The sequence below is a fragment of the Dryobates pubescens genome, chromosome 15, assembly GCF_014839835.1.
Source record: "Dryobates pubescens isolate bDryPub1 chromosome 15, bDryPub1.pri, whole genome shotgun sequence".
Lineage (NCBI taxonomy): Eukaryota > Metazoa > Chordata > Aves > Piciformes > Picidae > Dryobates > Dryobates pubescens.
Window position 1 is genome coordinate 21,880,494 of NC_071626.1, and position 19,946 is coordinate 21,900,439.

The following is a 19,946-nucleotide window of genomic DNA, read 5'->3' on the forward strand; positions in this document are numbered from 1 at the left end:
AAAACCAAACAAAACCCATGCAAAACAACAAAAGCCCCAATGAACCAAAACAACAACCAAACCAAGTAGACAAAAAACCAAACAAACAACAAATCACAACGCCGAAAAGCCTTCCTGAACACAGTGTTTTCCACTTAGCATTTGAAAACCATAAAGTTGCAAGATGTCCTATGCTAACCCCCCGCCCAAAAAAAAAGAAGAAACAAGGGGTTTCAGCACCTTATAACTCTAAGTGCTAATGAAATAGAATAGAATAAAACAGGTTGGAAGAGACCTTCAAGATTATCACATCCAATCCATCATCCAACACCACCTAATCAACTAAACCATGACACCAAGCACCCCATCAAGTCTCCTCCTAGACACCTCTAGTGATGGCAACTCCACCACTTCCCTGGGCAGCACATTCCAATGGCCAATCTCTCTTTCTGGGAAGAACTTCTTCCTAACATCCAGCCTAAACCTCCCCTGGTGCAGCTTGAGACTGTGTCCTCTTGTTCTGGTGCTGGTTGCCTGGGAAAAGAGACCAACTCCCTCCTGGCTACAACCTCCCTTCAGGTAGTTGTAGACAGCAAGAAGGTCTGCCCTGAGCCTCCTCTTTCCAGGCTAAGCAACCCCAGCTCCCTCAGCCTCTCCTCACAGGGCTGTGCTCCAAACCCCTCCCCAGCTTTGTTGCCCTTCTCTGGACACATTCCAGCAACTCAACATCTTTCCTAAACTGAGGGGCCCCGAACTGGACACAGGACTCAAGGTGTGGCCTAACCCTTTTAAAATCTTAGCAACAAGATACACTTTTAATGTGGCACTATCAAGTCAATTTTGAGTCAGACCAGCTCTTGCCAGGTTTTAGACCAAGAAAAACATTTCCTGGCTTTTGTTTTAATTCCAATGGCAATACTTTTATATCAGTCACTTTAGTCCTGAAATGCTTGCCTTCTCTACTGCACTAAGCAAAACAAACCTAACAATTTCCATTGGCCAGAGATATTCAAAAGGTGCATAAACAGTATAGTTATTAAGAACAATTATGCATCATAGAAATCACTCAGGTTTTATCTATATACCAGACAACCAAAGTAACTACTTGTTACCATTTTTACCTGTACTAGAACACTACATCTGAACTCTTATCTTAGCCTGTAAGCATCTTATTCTGATGAAAGTACATTTAGTAACACGTTAAGTAGTATTGAATAAAAATATGATTGATTTCATTAGGAAAAACTGACCACAAAAATTTAAACCAAATTGTAGGTTTTAGTGTCAGAAAGCTTATTATAAAACAACTTTGAGTTTTAACTGCCAGTCATCCAAGGATAATTCCACTGAGAGCCACTGGAGTCTTCTAACTAGAATGACAATACACTAATAAATAGCTCTAATTATAGTGTATTTGCAAATTCTCTGGCATTATTTTAAAGACACGCAAGCCTATTAGGGAGCATAAGCAAAATCACATAGCTATATAACTTGACTATTCTGGCTGACAGACTTTGGAGTGCTCAGCACCTTTTCATATGAATTCCATCTTGCAAAAACAGTACCTTAAAAAACTTTCAAGGTCTTTCAAAAGATTTTTTATGGCTCAGTCTAATTGCAATGGTAATGCACTGCAAACAACATTCAACTAACTTTACCATCAAATAAAAACTGCACACTTGTTCTAATGCAAACATTACCATTTCTCTTTGGATACTCTTGCAGTTTTAGAATTTCATATTACTACGAGAATGAAACTAACCATCCTGCGGTCCTATTAATTCCCTTTTTTCCTACACAGGATCACAGAATGTTAGGCATTGGAAGGGACCTCAGGAGATCTTCAAGTCCAATCCCCCTGCCACAGCAGGACCTAGCACAGGTCACACAGCAACACATCCAGACAGGGCTTGAAAACGACCAGAAGAGACTCCACAACCTCTCTGGGGAGCCTCTTCTAGTACTCTGTGACCCTTACAGAAAAAAGTTGCTCCTCATGTTGAGGTGGAACTTCCTGTGCTGTAGTTTCCATCCATTGCCCCTTGTCCTGTCACAAGGACACAAGTGAGAAGAGGCTGTCCCTTTCTGACACCCAGCTCTCATATTTATATACATTTATTAGATCCCCTCTCAGTCTTCTCCTCTCCAGACTAAAAAGCCCCAGGTCTCTCAGCCTTTCTTCATCAGGCAGTGCTTCAGTCACTTAATCATCCTTGTAACCCTCCATTGGACTGTCTCAAGACCCTGTCCCTCTTGAACTGGATGCAATATTCTAGGTGGGGCCTCACTAGGGCAAAGTAGAGGAGGAGGAGAACCTCCCTCAGTCTGCTGGACACACTCCTCTTAATGCACCCCAGGATTCCATTGGCCTTCTTGGCACAAAGGTACATTGCTGTCCCATGGATAATTTTTTGTCCACCAGGACTCCCAGGTCCTTCTCCACAGGGCTGCTCTCCAGCAGATCACCTCCTAACCTGTGCTGGTGCAGTTTATTTTTCCTTCCCAGATGCAGGACTCTGCACTTATCCTTGTTGAACTTCATCAGGTTCAGTAACTTTTGCCTTGTGAGTGACAAGTAGCAGAAAAACAGCAAAAAGAAAATATCCCATGGAGCAAGATCAGGGCACCCCCACAACACCTTGCCAGCCATGTCAAGAACTTTGGAGCTTGCATGTTTATTGTTTTCCTCCACTAAGCATTTGTTCAGCTGTAATACACATCTGTTCAAATACCTCACCTGTCTCTTTTTTTAGTTTTGAGCTCATGTAAATCTGTTGTATCTGCAATACTCACTAACAAACATACTGAAAAAACAGTGCTTTACTGAAGCAGCTGTATAATGCACAAGTTTCATCAGAAAAGTGAAAATACCAGAATAAATATATTCAAGTTATATAAACCAAATAAAGCTTGCTTAGTCTAAAGGAGACTCAGGGGTGACCTTATTCTTCTCTACAACTACCTTAAGGGAGGTTGTAGACAGGCAGAGGTTGGTCTCTTCTCCCAGGCAACCAGCACCAGAACAAGAGGACAGTGTCAAGCTGCACCAGGGGAGGTTTAGGCTGGAGGTTAGGAGGAAGTTCTTCACAGAAAGAGTGATTGCCCATTGGAATGGGCTGCCCAGGAAGGTGATGTAGTCGCCATCATTGGAGGTGTTTAGGAGGAGATTTGATAGGGTGCTTGGTTGCATGGTTTAGTTGATTAGGTGGTGTTGGATGATAGGGTGGACACAATGATCTTGAAGGTCTCTTCCAACCCGGTTTATTCTATTCTATTCTAAACATGAGCAGGATATATATATAAGAGCACAGCAGTCTCCTGTTCCCCAGTGGACTAACTAAACCTATTCAACCAAGTATTTTATGCACTTTCAGAGCCTTCAGAGAGTACTTGAGGAGCCTCATAACAAAAAACCCCAACAACCAGCATACACTAGACATGGGGTGAGTTTGCTGCTGGTTTAGCTCCTAGAAGGTGTCTCACCTTCCACATCATGCATTTTTCTGCTTCAGAGGAGTGCTGGAAGCTCCAGCTAAGTGCTATCGATGTAATTTTAATCTTAAATTCAACAAGAACATTAGGAGACATAAGAAGACACTCCCACTGAGGTTTTTGTGGCACCAGAAGTTTAGCAGGTGAAGAGTTTTGAAACCTGGGGCAGGGCACACCAGAAAAACATAAACTGCTTACTTTTAGCAACTTATTATAGAAGTATTTAAAATAAAAAGTAATAGTTTTTTAAAAGGCAAAGGGGGAAAAAAGAGGGCACAGTTTAGTTTATTCACTTTCACATTCCTGGTGAAAACGGATGATAATCCACAAAAAAAATTACAGCAAAAGTAAACAAACATCCTCAGCTGAAGAAGGTCTGTTCCTTTTGGGGGTTTCGTCCCCTTTTCCCCCTGTTTCCTTCTCCTTTCTAACGGCTTTGCGCTCTGCAGGGCCCGGGGCTGGGAGCGAAGAGGAGGCAGCGGCGAGGGATCCGCCAGCCAGCCTCGCTGAGACGCAAAGGCGCCCGGGAGAGCGCCGGCGGAAAGTTTGTGCATAGGGCATAGGACGGCGCAGTAGAGGGAAGGAGGAAAAGAAGGAGGAGGGCGGGGAACGGATGGGATAAGGAGAGGGAAGGCGGAGACGAGAAGGAGGGTGCTTGCCAGAGAGTGCGGGAAGCAGGTATCTGTACCTACCGGCCGCACTGGTGGGGCGGGGAGAGGCGCCGACGGTAGCAGAGAGAGGGCGGGCTGCTGGGCGGTGTTGCTGGAGGGGCCGGCCCTTGGCCACAGCCGCTTATAAAGAAATGCAAGCGATGGGGCGGGGCCCGGGGGCGGCATGGCCGAAGTAAAGCTGGCAGTGCTAGGCGGTACCGGAGCCGGCAAGTCGGGTAAGGGGAGGAATGGGGGTGGCAGCGGCACTGTAGTTCCCGCGATGACTTTTCTTCGGGTTTGGTGGGGAAGGGGACGTGGGGCGGGCGGCGAGACGGCCCGTGGGACCTCAATAAATCTGGCGTCTGTTTCCCTTCTCCAGCGCTGGCGGTGCGGTACCTGACCAGGCGCTTCATCGGGGAGTACGCGTCCAACGCCGGTGAGCTTTGCGGCCCGCCGCCGGGCTCTGGGGAGGGGGCGACGGGAGCATGGCTGCCGCGGGGTCGGGGCTATCTGTCGCCCTCCGGGGCTGGGCGGACTGCACGGGCAACGCAAAACGCGTCTCTTCGAGCATATATTGGAACATGTTATGGGAGAGAAGCGCACTTTGAGAGAGCCTTTCCGAGAGATTTATGTTTTCTCTTGCTTATCGGTGAGATTTAGTAACAAGCTTTGAATGGGAGTAGGGAAGGCAGCTGTCTATGGGGAGATCACACAAAACTCCAGCAGCGCACCCCGGCACGGGTGCTGCCCAAGTGCGCATCTCGAAGCGACTAAGGAGTCTTAGGAAAGGAAGATAACGGAAAAGCTTAGGCAGATTGCATGTGCGAAGCTCATGGCGGGGGTGGAGGGAAGGGGTGTGTGTAACTGGATGGTCCTTGAGGTCGCTTCCAACCCTGACAATTCTATGATTATAGTAAACTCCATCAGAGAAAGATAAAGAAGAGGGTAAAGAAATAGAGTGGGGGAAAAAACCAAATCCCAACACAACTCACTTCTTTTATGGAGTATTTACTCCTTGGCTCTGTAGGAGAAGTAAAACAGATTAGTTCCTGGGTGCTGCTGGTTAAAGCATAATGCAAAGCCCCTTGCTTTTGCAGGAATGTACTGACTTGATGTGTTTGAGGAAAGCCTCACCATGCTGAGGACAGAATTTCTTATTCATGCCAGAACAAACATGTTGATCCTCAGGACACTTTTGAGATCTTGGAATATGGCAGAGCAGGACTTGAACTTTCACATTCTGGGTAGAAGCACTATTTAACTGGTACACAAACACCCTTTGAAGTGTGTCACTCCAGCTAACAAGGAATGAGAAGTTCCAGAGCTTCACAAGGAACAGAGATGTCATCTACATTACTTTCCCCTGATAAAGTGAAAGAAAGGCTCTTTAAAAAACTTTTTTACAAAACTCAGGGTAGCTTTCTACGATGCATAAATAAAAAGGAGCTAAGCTGAATTGCATTGAATATATAAAAATTAACTTTTGCTGAAAGTAAAGTTAAAGGGGTACAAAAATGCTCTACTAGTACTTGCCACTATACAAATAGTGACTAAAAAGAAATTGTGTCCTAGATGGCTTATATAGTTCTCAGCTGTCAAATGAGTTACATGGTATGCTCTGTGCTCCATGTGTTTTCTAAGCCACCTGCAATTAAAAACAAGTTCTTATGTTCTGAGCCTCCTCAAAATCTCAGGACAGGCTTGTCAAATCTCCAGAACAATGTTTGTTAGAAGATAAGTTTAGTTAAGAGGAACATGGTACTGAACTGAAGATGCTGGGTTACAGAGATCATAAATTTTGCATGTGCCCTCATTACAGTTTGATGTGTGTTTTCTGGTGTGTCAACACCAGTTCTTGTTTCTATAGTTCAGTAACTCTGAGAAATTACACTGTAGATAGCCTGTTGATAACTAGTGTAATGAACACACGTTGGTTACACTTGCTTAGAACAAGCAACCTGCTGCTTGAAATAGAATAGAATCAATAGGGTTGGAAAAGACCTCAGAGATCATCAAGTCCAACCTGTCACCCAACACCTCATGACAACTAAACCATGGCTTCAAGTGCCACGTCCAATCCCTTTTTGAATACCTCCAGGGATGGTGACTCCACCACCTCCCTGGGCAGCACATTCCAATGGCCAACAGCTCCTTCTGTGAAGAACTTTCTCCTCACCTCAAGCCTAAACTTCCCCCTCTTGTTCTGGAGCTGGTCTTTCTGCAGTAGAGTTCTTAGGACTCTCCACCAGCTCTAGCAACCCTAAATCTGAGAATTGATGCTATATAAATATTTTAGGATTTAGTCTAAGAATATAGTCCTGTAAATACTATTGGTCTAATGTTAGTTTTGTGATTAGACCTCCGCTATCTATGTATTATAAGAACTAAAGTACCAGGTTTCATGGTAAATCAACATTATTTAAAAATGATGACTTTTGTGCAGAACCAAAACTTACACACAGACTGAGCCTTGGTCTTGTATCAAAATGAGTAGTCATCAGCACTGAGCTGATTCTGAGCATTGGGCATCGCCTTCACCTTTGTTTTGGAAGAGGAAAACTCAGGTGTAAAAGAAGAGGACACAGTCTCAAGACTGGATGTTAGGAAGAAATTCTTCATAGAGAGAATGATTGCCCAATGGAATGGGCTGCCTGGGGAGGTGGTGGAGTCACCATCATTGGAAGTGTTTAGGAGGAGACTTGATAGGGTGCTTGGTGTCATGGTTTAGTTGATTAGATGGTGTTGGATGATGGTTTGGACGCGATGATCTTGAAGGTCTCTTCCAACCTCTTCTATTCTATTCATTGCACCAACACTTCAGTGGGGACACCACAGTGAAATGGTGTTGGCTGACCTAAGGGGTTGAGCAACTCAGGCTTTTCTAGTGTGTCTTGAAAAAGGAAAAAGAAAATCTACAGAAACAAACAAGCACTCCAAAACAACTCACAAACAGCCCCCCGCAAAACACCACAACAAAAAAGTCAGAAAGCCACAACAGAACCAAAAATACATGGCCTCCTTCCTACCTCAAACAAATCAAAACACAAGCAAACAAAAAACAAACTCAAGAAATCCTCACTAGTATTAAATCTTATATTAGCCACCTTTTCACTTCCATCTCCTATCACTAATGCTGTTTTTCTTTGGATACCATCTCTTTTTTAGAATGCATCTACACTAAACACCTGTGCCTGGATGGGAGGCAGATACACTTGGAAATTTATGACCCTTGTTCACAGGTAAGAGTTTTAGTGGGCAAGGAAAGGCTCTTTTTCATTCTAAGTGTGAAATGGTAAAAAGATTCAGGGAGTTACAAACTTTTTGTCTTTGGAATTTGTGCTTACTGGGGTTTTTTTAAAAGACTGAAATGTTATGGTTGCTGTTGCTCAGACCTGCAGAGTACTTTTCTATTTCATGGCAGAAGCCCTTCATTGCTTGGATTTTCTGTAAATGCTTTTGCATCTTGGAGTATTACTAAGAAATAACTTTTCCCACTTCTGCCTTGTATAGGTAAATATGGATAGAAGTTATAGGACTGTATGCACTTTTCTCAAGTACCCTAGATGTATGAAGTTCAGTATGTAAAGCAAGCAGTTTATTAAATGTCTGCAGAAATGTTCAAAGTAGGCAGGCCTGGAAGTAAGACTCTCATTCACAGAACAGATCCAAGGAAAGCCATAATGCAGGCTTGTACATGTTGACAGCTGAACTTTGATCACAATAAACCACTTTGGAATAAAGATTTTTGTATTAATTTCTTTCTTGCTGTTGCAGGAACAGAGATATTTAGGTACTGTGTTACATATGTAGACCTGTGTTCATCTGTCTAATTGCATTAGGTCACAAGGTCCCCTTTTTGGGCACCGATTAGGGCAGTGAATGCTAATGCTGAAGTGAAAATGTCTGATCTATACTTAAATTTAAAGACTGTAAAACTCAACCCAGAAATGAACCACCCAGCAGATCAATCTTCCTAGAGACAAGCAATAGCAATGCTTGTCCCAGAGCAATGGGGATCCTGAAATAGCCACTGTGCCATATAACACTAAGGACTCCTCCCCTCTCATACTATCTGTTCGAAACTACTGTTCTGTGAACTTGCTTCCGTCCCTCTCAGACTACTTTCCTAAGCCTATCCACAGCTTTCACTTAGTGCCATATTAAATTCTATGACTTGTGAACAATTCTTTAAGATACTTGAAACATTGCTGGGGGCAGCTAGCTAGGGTAAAGCAGATTAGATAAGTTCGGGCTTTGGTTGTTACAGTTTGGGCACCATTGTGCTTTTAGTGAGAGCAGAGATCAGCTCTGTTGAGGGAAATTCCTCTTGCTAGCACTCTGAGCTGTCTAGTACCAGTGCTTCCATAGGAACAAGGCCTAACTTTACCTGTATGCTGCTGCTTTTTAGTGCTTGATGAGGAGTAGGTAATGAGTGGTGGTGGTGGTACTGTCTTTTGTCTAAAAGAAGTGGTGATTTTGGAAAGAGATGGATGAGATACAGAGGTCCTGTATCCCATGGGAGCTGGGGGGAAAAAGCATGTTGCAAGAGGAAGCCAGACTGGACAAGGAGGAGTTGTCATTTTGGTTTTGCTTCCTGAAGTCTTTCTGCTCTTAGTTTTCCCTCTAGTAGCTGGATCCTTGTTCTGCAAAGCTCACTGGCCCTTCATCTGTGGGAAGCAGCTGTGGCATGCACATGTCACTGTCCCTTTCCCTAAACCTGCTGTGTAGTCACCACAGCATTAAAAAAGCTGTTGTGTTAAAAGTTCTGAAGTCTTCAGGCAGTTTACAGATTCACAGACTGCCATTTGGTTGGATGAGACCCTCAAAGGTCATCTTGTCCAACATCCCTGCAGCGAGCAGCAGCACCTCCAACTAGGTCAGGCTGCCCAGGGCCACATCAAGTCTGATGCTGAATGTTTCCAGGGACAAGGCCTCAACCACATGCCTGGGCAGTCTGTTCCAGTAGTTCTGGAAACTTGTTTCATCTTGTCTTTTTCATGAATCCCCTTTCACTGGTAGCATTCAGTTACCATTCCTCATGGAAAGTTACAACCTTCCCAGTCCAGCTGTCTGTGACGCCACAGATGCTGCCCTGATACTGTGGAAATCAAGGCAGCTAGGGTGGGGTGTCAGTGGAGGTGGTATTTTGCAAGCTGCAAAAATGCTGAACTAGTGAGGGCACAACTTAGTCCTCAAACTTCTATTCCTGATAGGTTTTCTGTGGAGCAAAAGTATTTTAACTTATCAGGGATCACATGGTCTTCCTGGCTGCTACTAAGTCATCTGCAGGAATCAGCCAATTCAAAATAGCTTTTAAAATTACATATTCCTTAGCTTAATTGGACAGCTTGCAGCTGTTGCTTTCTAGAAATCATAGGTGTGACAGTTTATTGGGTTGAAGGGACTCAATGATTGCTGTAACCTCATTATGACTTGAGTGATTTGTCACCAGCTTTATTAAAGTCAGCTGCAGATTGAAAGGAGATTTTTTTTTTCCCCTAGCTTTCTCTAGATGTGAACAATGCAAAGAAGCAATAGAACAAATGAAGAAAGAAAGAAAATAAAAGAAAATAATCAAGAAAGAAAATAAAAGAAAATAATCAAGCCTAGTGTAGTCAGAATATTAGAAAGAGGTTAAACAGCGCTATAACCAGAAACTGCACAAATATTGATCACTCCTGTATGAGCAACAAAGTTGGTGAGGGGTTTGGAACACAAGCCCTACGAGGAGAGGCTGAGGGAGCTGGGATTGCTTAGCCTGGAGAAGAGGAGTCTCAGGGGTGACCTTATTACTCTCTGCAACTACCTGAAGGGAGGTTGTAGACAGACGGATGTTGGTCTCTTCTCTCAGGCAGCCAGTACCAGAACAAGAGGACACAGTCTCAGGCTGCGCCAGGGGAGGTTCAGGTTGGATGTTAGGAAAAAGTTCTATACAGAGAGAGTGATTGCCCATTGGAATGGGCTGCCTGGGGAGGTGGTGGAGTCACCATCATTGGAGGTTTTCAGGAGAAGACTTGATGGCGTGCTTGGTGCCATGGGTTAGTTGTTTAGGTGGTGTTGGATTGGTTGATGGGTTGGACATGATGATCTTGAAGGCCTCTTCCAACCTGGTTTATTCTATGTATGTATGTATTCTATGTATGTTTCATTCTCTTGTAACTGCAGAATATTCAGCATCAGCAATGGTTGTACAGGTTATGCAATTTTACTGCTTAAAGTGTAAATTTCTCATAATGAATTAGTCAGTGATCCAAAATGCCATCTGTAGTGATGGTTATTTATTAGACACTTGGAGCAGGATTCACCTGAATTCAGTGGCAGCACCTGCACCTATTAATAGCTTTTTTGCAACGAAAGATACAACGTTTTCACATGCACAGTGACAGAGAAAATGCTCTGAAGTGACAACAGTAACATTCTTTGTGCATGTGAATTTGAACTTCTTTCAGCCACAGCAGGGGAACCTCTCCCTCACAGACAAGCTCCACTGGGCTGATGGATTTATTATTGTTTACGACATCAGTGACAGAGCATCATTTGCATTTGCAAAAGCACTGCTGTACAGGATCCGAGAGTCTCACGTAGGAGCTTGTAAAAAGTAAGTGGCATTATTATTTATTTCCCCCCCACACACACCTTTGACAAACATACAAAAAAGCTGGGAATGCTTCTGTGAGCTGTAGGCATCCTAGCATCAATTAAAATTCAGCAGCATCCAAGTGGCATAACACAATACCGACAGTAAGGTACCTGAAGGTAAACTGTGTTGCAAATTGCAATCTGTTTCACTGTATCCAAAGCCAAGCACATCAGGACTTTTGTTCTTACTTCTTACAGCACTACTGTTTAAATGATTGCCAGAAATCTATCTGTTGTGAATTACATGGGTAAAAAGCTGTGGTAGTTTGTGCTTTTACACTCCCACTCTCTTACCATTTGAGATGCCAGTGTGGGGGTTGAAGAAAGCCTCCAAAACTGCTTTTAGCAGTGACCCTAACATTATTTGTGCACATGGGTGACCATATGGTAAGAAACAAACTACTTGCTTTCATAAAGAATCACCAAAATTACAGGTCTGAGTACATGTGGTGTGGGTTCCTGCATAAGTCATCTGAATAAATGGCAACAAAATAACAGAATCATAGAATGGCTTAGGTTGGAAGGGACCCTAGAGATCTGCTCCACCCTCCCCACTATGGGCTTCTCAGGGCCTCATCCAGCCTGGCCTTGAACACCACTGGGAAGGAGACTTCTGCAGCCTCTTTCAGAGTCCCACGACCCTTGTACTGATGACCTTCTTTCTAAGATCCAGTCTAAACCTACTCTCCTTCAGCTTAAAACCATTCCCTCTTATCTTGTTGGTAGACACCCTTATGTAAAGTCCCTCTCTAGCTTTCCTGTAGAATCTTTTCAGGTATTGGAAAGCAGCTATAAGGTCCCCCTGGAGTCTTGTCCAGGGTGAACAGCTCCAGCTCCCTTAGCCTAGTCTCGTAGCAGAGGTGCTCCAGCCCTTGGATCATCTTTGTGGCCCTCTGGACTCACTCCAACAGTTCTGTGCCCTTCTTATGATGGGGACACCAGAGCTGGCCAGAGTATTTCAGTTGGGGTCTCACAAGATCAGAATAAATGGGAAGAATCAACTCTCTTGACCTGCTGGCCACACTCATCTTGATGCAGCCTAGGATGTGATTTGGTTTCTGTGCTGCATGAGCACACTGCTGTCTCATGCTGAGCTTCTCAATCAATCAATCAATGCCCCAAGTTTCTTTCTTCAGAGCTACTCTCAACCCACTCTGCACCCAGCCTGTATTTGTGCCTTATTATTAGAAGCGGAGTAAAAGCAAACCGAAACTTTTCTGGTTTGCTGCTGACCTTTCTCAAATAAAGTTTGTTTGGAAAGAGTAATTTTAGCAATAGCTGGGAATTAGATCCCTGTGTTCTCTTCTGAACTTTGCCACTGGTGCATCACTTTGATTCTCTTGTCTTATCTGCAAATGGAGCTAATGAGCAGCTTGCTTCTTCCTGAAGTCTAGCACCTGACAAAGTACTCAGAGTAGCAGTGCAGAGTATCAGAACTGCAGTGAATGAAAACTTGATGAATTCACTGAGTTGAGGAACCAAAATGAAAACTTGTCAGTAGAGATTATCTTGTCTGGAAAATCCTTTGGTGTTTGACTATGGCAAATGTTTGACTATGGTGTTTGACTATGGCAAACTCTTAACTCCACCTGAACAGGTTGTTAGGGGCTTGGTTTGTTCTTCTGTTTTTTGGGGGCTTTGTTTGCAATGCTTGTTATCCTGAACATGCAAGCTTCTCATACACAGTGTGTACAGCACAGTATTCTAACCTATCTTTTGTCTAACTGGACCCTTTTTGATTTCAGAATGAATGAGTCGTCAGTATTTTTAGTTGGCAATAAACAGGATTTATGCCACATGAGGGAAGTTGGCTGGGATGAAGGACAGAAGCTGGCAAAAGATAACAAGTGCCAATTCTGTGAACTGTCTGCAGCAGAACATTATCAAGAAGTTGTGACAATGTTCACAAAAGTCCTGAAGAATATCACATTGAATTTCAAAGTCAAGGACAAGAGACGCCTAAGTGGATCGAAGTCAATGGCCAAGTTAATCAACAATGTGTTCGGAAAAAGAAGGAAATCTGTGTAAAAAAAAATGAAATTAAAAAAATTAAGATGGTTATACTGGAAGTAGGAACAAGCTGAAGTAATGGAGCACAGGCAGCTCTTGGGAATCAGTCCATTTCCTCCTAAGGTCAGTGTCCGTAGGAGAAGACAGTATCCAAAAGCAGAATATAGTGTGGTCAAGTGGACAAGGTCTGGATCTAGAAGATCTTCTCTTTCCAGTTCTACTACAGATCAGCTATGTTAAGGCTATGACACTTAAATTTTAAGCTGCTCCTCTCACCCTTTATCTGGCAAGTTCTTCAGAAGGGAGTTTTAGGTTGCATTTATATAACACTAATATAATCTTGGATAGAGCTTCTAGGTGTGACTGGAGTACAAACAGTTATTTACAATAAACTCAGCCTAGCTGATCCAAATCTTCAGAGTTCTGAGCAGTATCTTTATGCAAGAACCTTTGCACTAAAGAAAAGCAAAATACTGCTGCTTCATGTGATAATGAATTTAACTGAAGGGAGGATGGCTGAGTTCCTTGTCCACCTACAGATGCCTAGCATCTGCTGAAATTCATATGAATTAAATGGTTAGATATCAAATCAACAAAAGGTATTTACCTGCAAAGCTGCTTTGCAAAGGTACCAGAAGTAGGGAAGCAGATAAATAAAGTAGTATTGTCTCCTTTCAGTACCTTTTTTTCCCCCCCTGAGTGCTGAAAGAAAGTAGAGAGAGGGTTGAGGAGGGTTGGACCTGAAATGTTAGTGGGCATTGGTCTGTTTTGACAAGGTAATTGTTTAATGAAATGACATTATGGCTGTGGCCAGCATAAGGCCAGGGTAACATCTTGGGCTGGAGCAGTTTTCATGGGCTGTAACAAAGTTTCTTTACCTGTAAGGTGGATGTACCTGTTCAATTTTAGATGGGAGTGGGAACTTGAAAAGCATGTGGACTGGTAAAAAGCACGAGCTCTTTGACATGTCTGGCAGGATTTAAAGGTCATCCTGCTAGTAAGACTTGTGCTCCTAACTTGCACAGAGTGTCTTTCCCAAGGACCAATATCTTTACAGCTACCATACTGAAATGCCACATGAGAGAGCATTAAGGAATATGTTAGCTACACTGTTCAAATGTGGATATTGAACATCAGATGAGACTAAATATATTGTCAATTGACATTCAGAGCTCTTGCTGTCAACAGCTAAACAAGGGCTTAGCCAGCGTGTTCATAAGTGCTGTGCTTATACAGAAATGGAAGGGAAGAGAATTGTTCTGAAGAATAATTACTGCCTCCTACCCATTCCAGAAGACAGCTGGGATTCAGTTTTTACAGTTAGTGAGTTGAAGCCCACTGCTGCTCTGAAATTTTACCTGCATTGAAAATATTATGATTACTTTATCAGTCCCAGCAAAATACTGTTTCAAATGTCTGCCCTCTTAAGCTAAATCCTGTATAATCTTAGCATTACTGTTGTCAGACAAAACAAAAGCACATTTTAATAAGCATTGACCAAAGATAACCTCCTTTTTTGTTTGTTTTTTTTTTTTAAGAGGAGGATGCTGTTTATTTCACTTGCTTTAAAACTACAAATATTGGAATATAGCTCTCAGTGTTTACAAGCACAGCGTTGCTTTATTTCTATGCAGGTGCTCTTCTGCCTTATCAAGAGTAGTGTGTTTAACCATGTTGTCAGTATCTATGAGGCTGAAGTTGAAGGCTTCAGTGTGCACCCTTCAGCTTTCCAGTACACACAGAATTCCAGAACTACTAATGGACTGTCAGTGTGTCAGGTAGTTGTACCTCACCAGCTCTAGCACTGCCAGATTCAAGAATTTGTAATCTGTATTTATTGACATGGTATTAAATAAACTGGATGTAAGATGGATGCATTAATGCTCCTTTCTTCTCCCCCCCCCTTTTTCTTCTTACTGTGATATAAAGCTACAGACATTTGTTTTGGGGTTGTTTTTTTTTTTTGTACAAGTGGAGCACCATGCATATCTGGAATTCAAATTAGAGAAAGTCAGTCTGGGAATCAGACACTTGCACAAAAGAGAGCCTCTGTCTGAAGAAGCCCTCACATGCCTTTATGCAGTGAGCAGGAGAGAACTTTTGGAAAAAGCTCTTTACCCTTTGAAAATTTGTCAAGATATCTAAGCAAATAGAATTAACCAGGTTGGAAAAGACCTTTGAGAGCATGAAGTCCAACCTATCACCCAACACTATCTAATCAACTAAACCATGGCACCAAGCACCCCATCCAGTCTCTTCCTAAACACCTCCAGTGATGGTGACTCCACCACCTCCCTGGGCAGCACATTCCAATGGCCAATCTCTCTTTCTGGGAAGAACTTCTTCCTAACATCCAGCCTAAACCTCCCCTGGTGCAGTTTGAGACTGTGTCCTCTTGTTCTGGTGCTGGTTGCCTGGGAGAAGAGACCAACCCCCCCCTGGCTACAATCTCCCTTCAGGTAGTTGTAGACAGCAATAAGGTCTCCCTTGAGTGTCCTCTTCTCCAGGCTAAGTAACCCCAGATCCCTCAGCCTCTCCTCACAGGGCTGTGCTCCAAACCCCTCCCCAGCTTTGTTGCCCTTCTCTGGACATATTCCAGCAACTCAACATCTTACCTGAACTGAGGGGCCCAAAACTGGTCACAGTACTCAAGGTGTGGCCCAACCAGTGCTGAGTACAAGACAGAATTACCTCCCTGCTCCTGCTGGCCCCACTGTTCCTGATACAGGCCAGGATGCCATTGGCCCTCTTGGCCACCTGGGCACACTGCTGGCTCATGTTCAGCCTACTATCAACCAGTACCCCCAGGTCCCTTTCTGCCTGGCCACTCTCCAGCCACTCTGACCCTAGCTTGTAGCACTGCATTGGGTTGTTGTGGCCAATGTGTAGAACCTGACACTTAGATGTATTAAATCTCATGCCGTTGGACTCTGCCTATCTGTCTAGCCTGTCCAGGTCCCTCTGCAGAGCCTCTCTACCCTCCAGCAGATCAACTCCTGCCCCCAGCTTGGTGTCGTCTGCAAATTTACTGTTGATGGACTCAATCCCCTCATCCAGGTCATCAATAAAGATATTAAAGAGTATGGGGCACACCACTAGTGCCTGGCTGCCAGCTGGATGTGGCACTATTCACCACCACTCTCTGGGCTCAGCCCTCCAGCCAGTTCCTCACCCAGTGCAGAGTGCTAATTAACTCATATAAATGCTAATTAGCTCATATAAATGGGAACAAGGTGTTCCAGATAGGTGGAATCTGCAGTGTATCCCACAATTTTTCTTCCCTTTTTGTCCAGACAGGATATGTAGAACACAGTGTCTCTCTTCTGGCCAATGTACTGGGTTATACTCAACTGAAAAATATCTGAAACATCTGCAGGATGCATTTAGAATTAAGCATACTAAAGCACCCAGTATGGACATAATCTGATGCTCTTAGAATCAGGATTTCACTTGTCTTTTATTGCTGGTAAATTCAGATGAATGAGAACAGAATTTGGGGAGGAATTCAATTTTAAAGCAGGTAAAAAATGTTTCCCTTTTTAAGTGTGATTTGCTTTTTAAGGCCATTTAAAGAAAAATAAGCTACTTAAATACTATATATACACATAGAGTTCGGGTTTTTGTGTGTTCTTGGAGTTTTAACAGTGAAGGTGATGTACTACTGCCTCACCCACATTTGAAAATGCAAGCAAGGACCCTGCTTGTGTACACAGTAAATGATGTAGCTGATGTTTGATACTCATCATTGATAGTGACATCACCTAGAGCGTATTGAACTCACCTAAGACTGTGGAAACAGAGCTATTGCCACAGATTGCTTCAGCATGGGACCTCATCCTTTCCCACCAAAAGATTCAGAAATTGCCATACAAGTGTTAAAAGTTTCTTTCTGTCATGTCTGAAAGTCTGTGTTTATATGAACTTTCTAGTTGCAGTAAAATTTTGCCTGAGAAAGGCATTCAGAATTCATGTTCTTTCTCCCTCTCTCAACTTGTTTTTACTTTTGAAACTGACATGAAAGTAAAGAGTTTCTGCCAAAGTATAAAGGTAATAGACCCTGGTTCCCAAGTGTTGTCTCTCAGAGAGCTTCCAGGTGGTTTTTGAAGCTCTTTCTCACTATAGTTTTGAAATAAAGACACACAGCCTCAGCTCCTTTTCATGCTGTCCTGTCTGTGTACATTGAACTCTTTTTGTAAATCCCCCTATAGTCACATTCACAACAGGGCAGATGGGAAAATGGCACAGAAAAGCTCAAAGCACAATACTCCTAGAAGATGAAATAGTTCAGAGCAGTATTGAGTAGACAACCAAACGTGCTGTTTGCTTCTACTATATTTAAGTTATGATAGCAATAAAAAGGTGGATCAGAAATTTTGATGCTCTGCTATACTCTGAAGACAAAAGTAACTACCATATTTTTTTAGCCCACTGCTAGAAGCTGAAGACTGAAGTGTGAAGACCGAAGTGTGAAGACCTTGTGAGTCATGCAGAGGCAGTCTTTCCTTTCTGTCTGCCTACACTGTTTGGATGATGGTGCACCAGCAGATGTTTGAGTACGTCTAAGCCTGGCATTCTGTCCATCTAGGAGGCAGGGACAGTGTGGTGAAGGCACCATATGCCCAGAATTTTGCCCAAATACTGAAAACTTGTCCCAGTGTGTTTGGACACATTCCCCTCCTTTCTGGAGAGTCAGCCTCCTTTCCTGAGGCCAAAGTGTCAGCCAGGCAGCACAACTGACCTCACCTGCTTTCTAAGGGGTAAAGAACTACATGAACCCATCACATGGGATGTTTGTGCTACTGCCAAGTATGGACATAATTCTAGCTTCACACTTTTTATAGGCTGGTTGTTTATGAGAGTGCCCATTGGTCAAAACATGACCCCTTGAGAAAACTTACAAGTATTACCACAACTTGTAAACAAGTTGCCCTCGCTCTTTGCCAAGCTACCAAGCTCTCCGCCTATGTGCCTATGTGCCACAGCTTTTGCTATTAGGCTCATTGATAGTAAGTCTTTTCGCTCCCACATGCAAGCAAACTGGCTTGCACAACGAGGAGAAGCCAGCACCTGGGAAGGCTCCTTGTGCCTCAGCCCGGAGAGTCTCCAGAGGAGGGACCCTCGCTGAAAGCCCTAGAAGCTACAGCGTTGCATTGCCAGCCCCACCAGTCGGAAGAAGAGCCTGCCATATCTTCAAGAGGACTGGAGCCCCAAGGGTAAGACTGCCGAGTTGACAGGGAAGGGACTAGCCGAGTCTGGCAGTCCAAATGTCTGCTACAGGCTTAAGTAGACTAACGAGCTGCACAGCCCTGTGTGTCAGCTTGGAAAGCAGGACCAGTGCCTAGACACATGCCTGCTTGACCCCACCTTTGTGGGAGAGAAGAGGAGCCACCACTTCTGCCACTCTGTGCCCTGTGACCCCCAGGGAAATCCAGGGCACCATCTGTGCCTGTGCTCCAGAGCCGGGACCACTCTGAGGGGGTCCTGCCCGCTCCTTTGAGCCAAGCAAAAGGGAAGCCGCCGCTCCGCGCAGCCACACCTCTTCTCCAGGGCCGTCCATGCCGGCCCCCAAGCCCGATGCCGCGGGGCCGACCAGTCTAGGGAACAGCCCTATCGGCCCCTGTTTACCAGCTAGCCTACATTCTGACCCCTCTCTACCGCCGCGGGAGGGTACAAGGTTGCCCACCAGCCGCTCTGCCGCAGCCTAGCAACTAACCTCGCTACAAACAAAGGACACAGTGTACTTTCCACGTGCTTTTCACTCACTAACATTCAGTTCAAAGCACCCGCGCCTAGAAGCGTAACATTTCCAGTCCAAGACTCTGACACATCGCAATACTTGCACTGTTAAGCAGCCGCCAACCTTCTGTCGAGTCGCCGCCTGGTGGACAAGCGGCAGAATTGCACCCTTCGTTCCGTTAATAGAAATTAATTCAGTAAACAGTCTAACTGGGTCCAGATTGTAAATACTAAACCACTTATGGGATGTATTTCACAATTGTGCACTAAAATACATCTATAAAATAGTGATTAATGGGTCATTGGTAATTCTAATAAAATTAATATTTAGATAATTCGTATTTCATATTCATAAATTAATAACCTCTTCATCACAGACAGGCGCTGTGGCTATCAGTCTGAACAAGTATGCTGCTCTGACTGATGGTTGGATCCAGAAATTCAGTGGTGTTTTCAGAGGATATGCTGTGAAAGATATTGTGAATATCACTCAGATCAAAACCAAAGTGCACTAAGTATCCAAGAATATGCTAATTTTCCACTAGGATGCCTGTTGGAGCAGGTGTTTTGGGCTAATGAAGTTTTCATACAGATTTACTTTGCTTACAGATAGAGTAACAAACCTCCACTCTGATTAATATGCTTGAAAGAGCACATTCCCTGCTGCAGCAAGAAATACACAAAGAAAAGAAAAGAGAAGAGAAGAGAAAAGAAAAGAGAAGAGAAAGGAAAAGGAAAGAAAAGAGAAAGGAAAAGGAAAGGAAAGGAAAAGGAAAGGAAAGGAAAGGAAAGGAAAGGAAAAGGAAAGGAAAGGAAAAGGAAAGGAAAAGGAAAGGAAAGGAAAGGAAAGGAGAAAGAAAAGAAAAGAAAAGGAAAGAAAAGAAAAGGAAAGGAAAGAAAAGAAAAGGAAAGAAAAAAGAAAAGAAAAAAGAAAAAAGAAAAGAAAAGAAAAGAAAAGAAAAGAAAAGAAAAGAAAAGAAAAGAAAAGAAAAGAAAAGAAAAGAAAAGAAAAGAAAAAGAAAAGAAAAGAAAAAAGAAAAGAAAAAAGAAAAGAGAAAAGAAAAGAAAAAAAAGAAAAGAAAAGAAAAGAAAAGAAAAGAAAAGAAAAGAAAATAAAAGAAAAGAAAAGAAAAGAAAAGAAAAGAAAAGAAAAGAGAAAAGAAAAGAAAAGAAAAAAGAAAAGAAAAGAAAAGGTCAAAAAACAAGAGAGAGACTACTGGAATAATCCAGAGCAATATTAAAGTGCACTGGATATTAAAAGAAAAAAGAACCTCCTTAAAGCTGTCCACAGGAACATGGACTTCTTCACAGTCTCAACCTGCCACGGGGCATAAAAACAAGTAAAACACAGATATATATTTTTTAATCTGTTGTTCAGCCAGTTTGAAAAGCAAAGCCTTTGTTTATGTGCCTAACTGGATCTGGACACCTAACTGTCAA

The 19,946-nt window shown here is 43.3% G+C and overlaps 1 protein-coding gene across 1 annotated transcript; it reads left to right on the top strand.

Moving 5' to 3' along the window:
- The first annotated feature begins 4,301 nt into the window (after positions 1-4,301).
- RERGL (RERG like) lies at positions 4,302-13,459 on the top strand. The gene is made up of 5 exons (XM_009902801.2): positions 4,302-4,357; positions 4,501-4,557; positions 7,287-7,360; positions 10,571-10,719; positions 12,506-13,459. Exons 1-5 carry the CDS (start codon positions 4,306-4,308, stop codon positions 12,786-12,788), a joined length of 615 nt encoding a protein of 204 aa, XP_009901103.1. The 5' UTR covers positions 4,302-4,305; the 3' UTR covers positions 12,789-13,459.
- Positions 13,460-19,946: the final 6,487 nt, after the last annotated feature.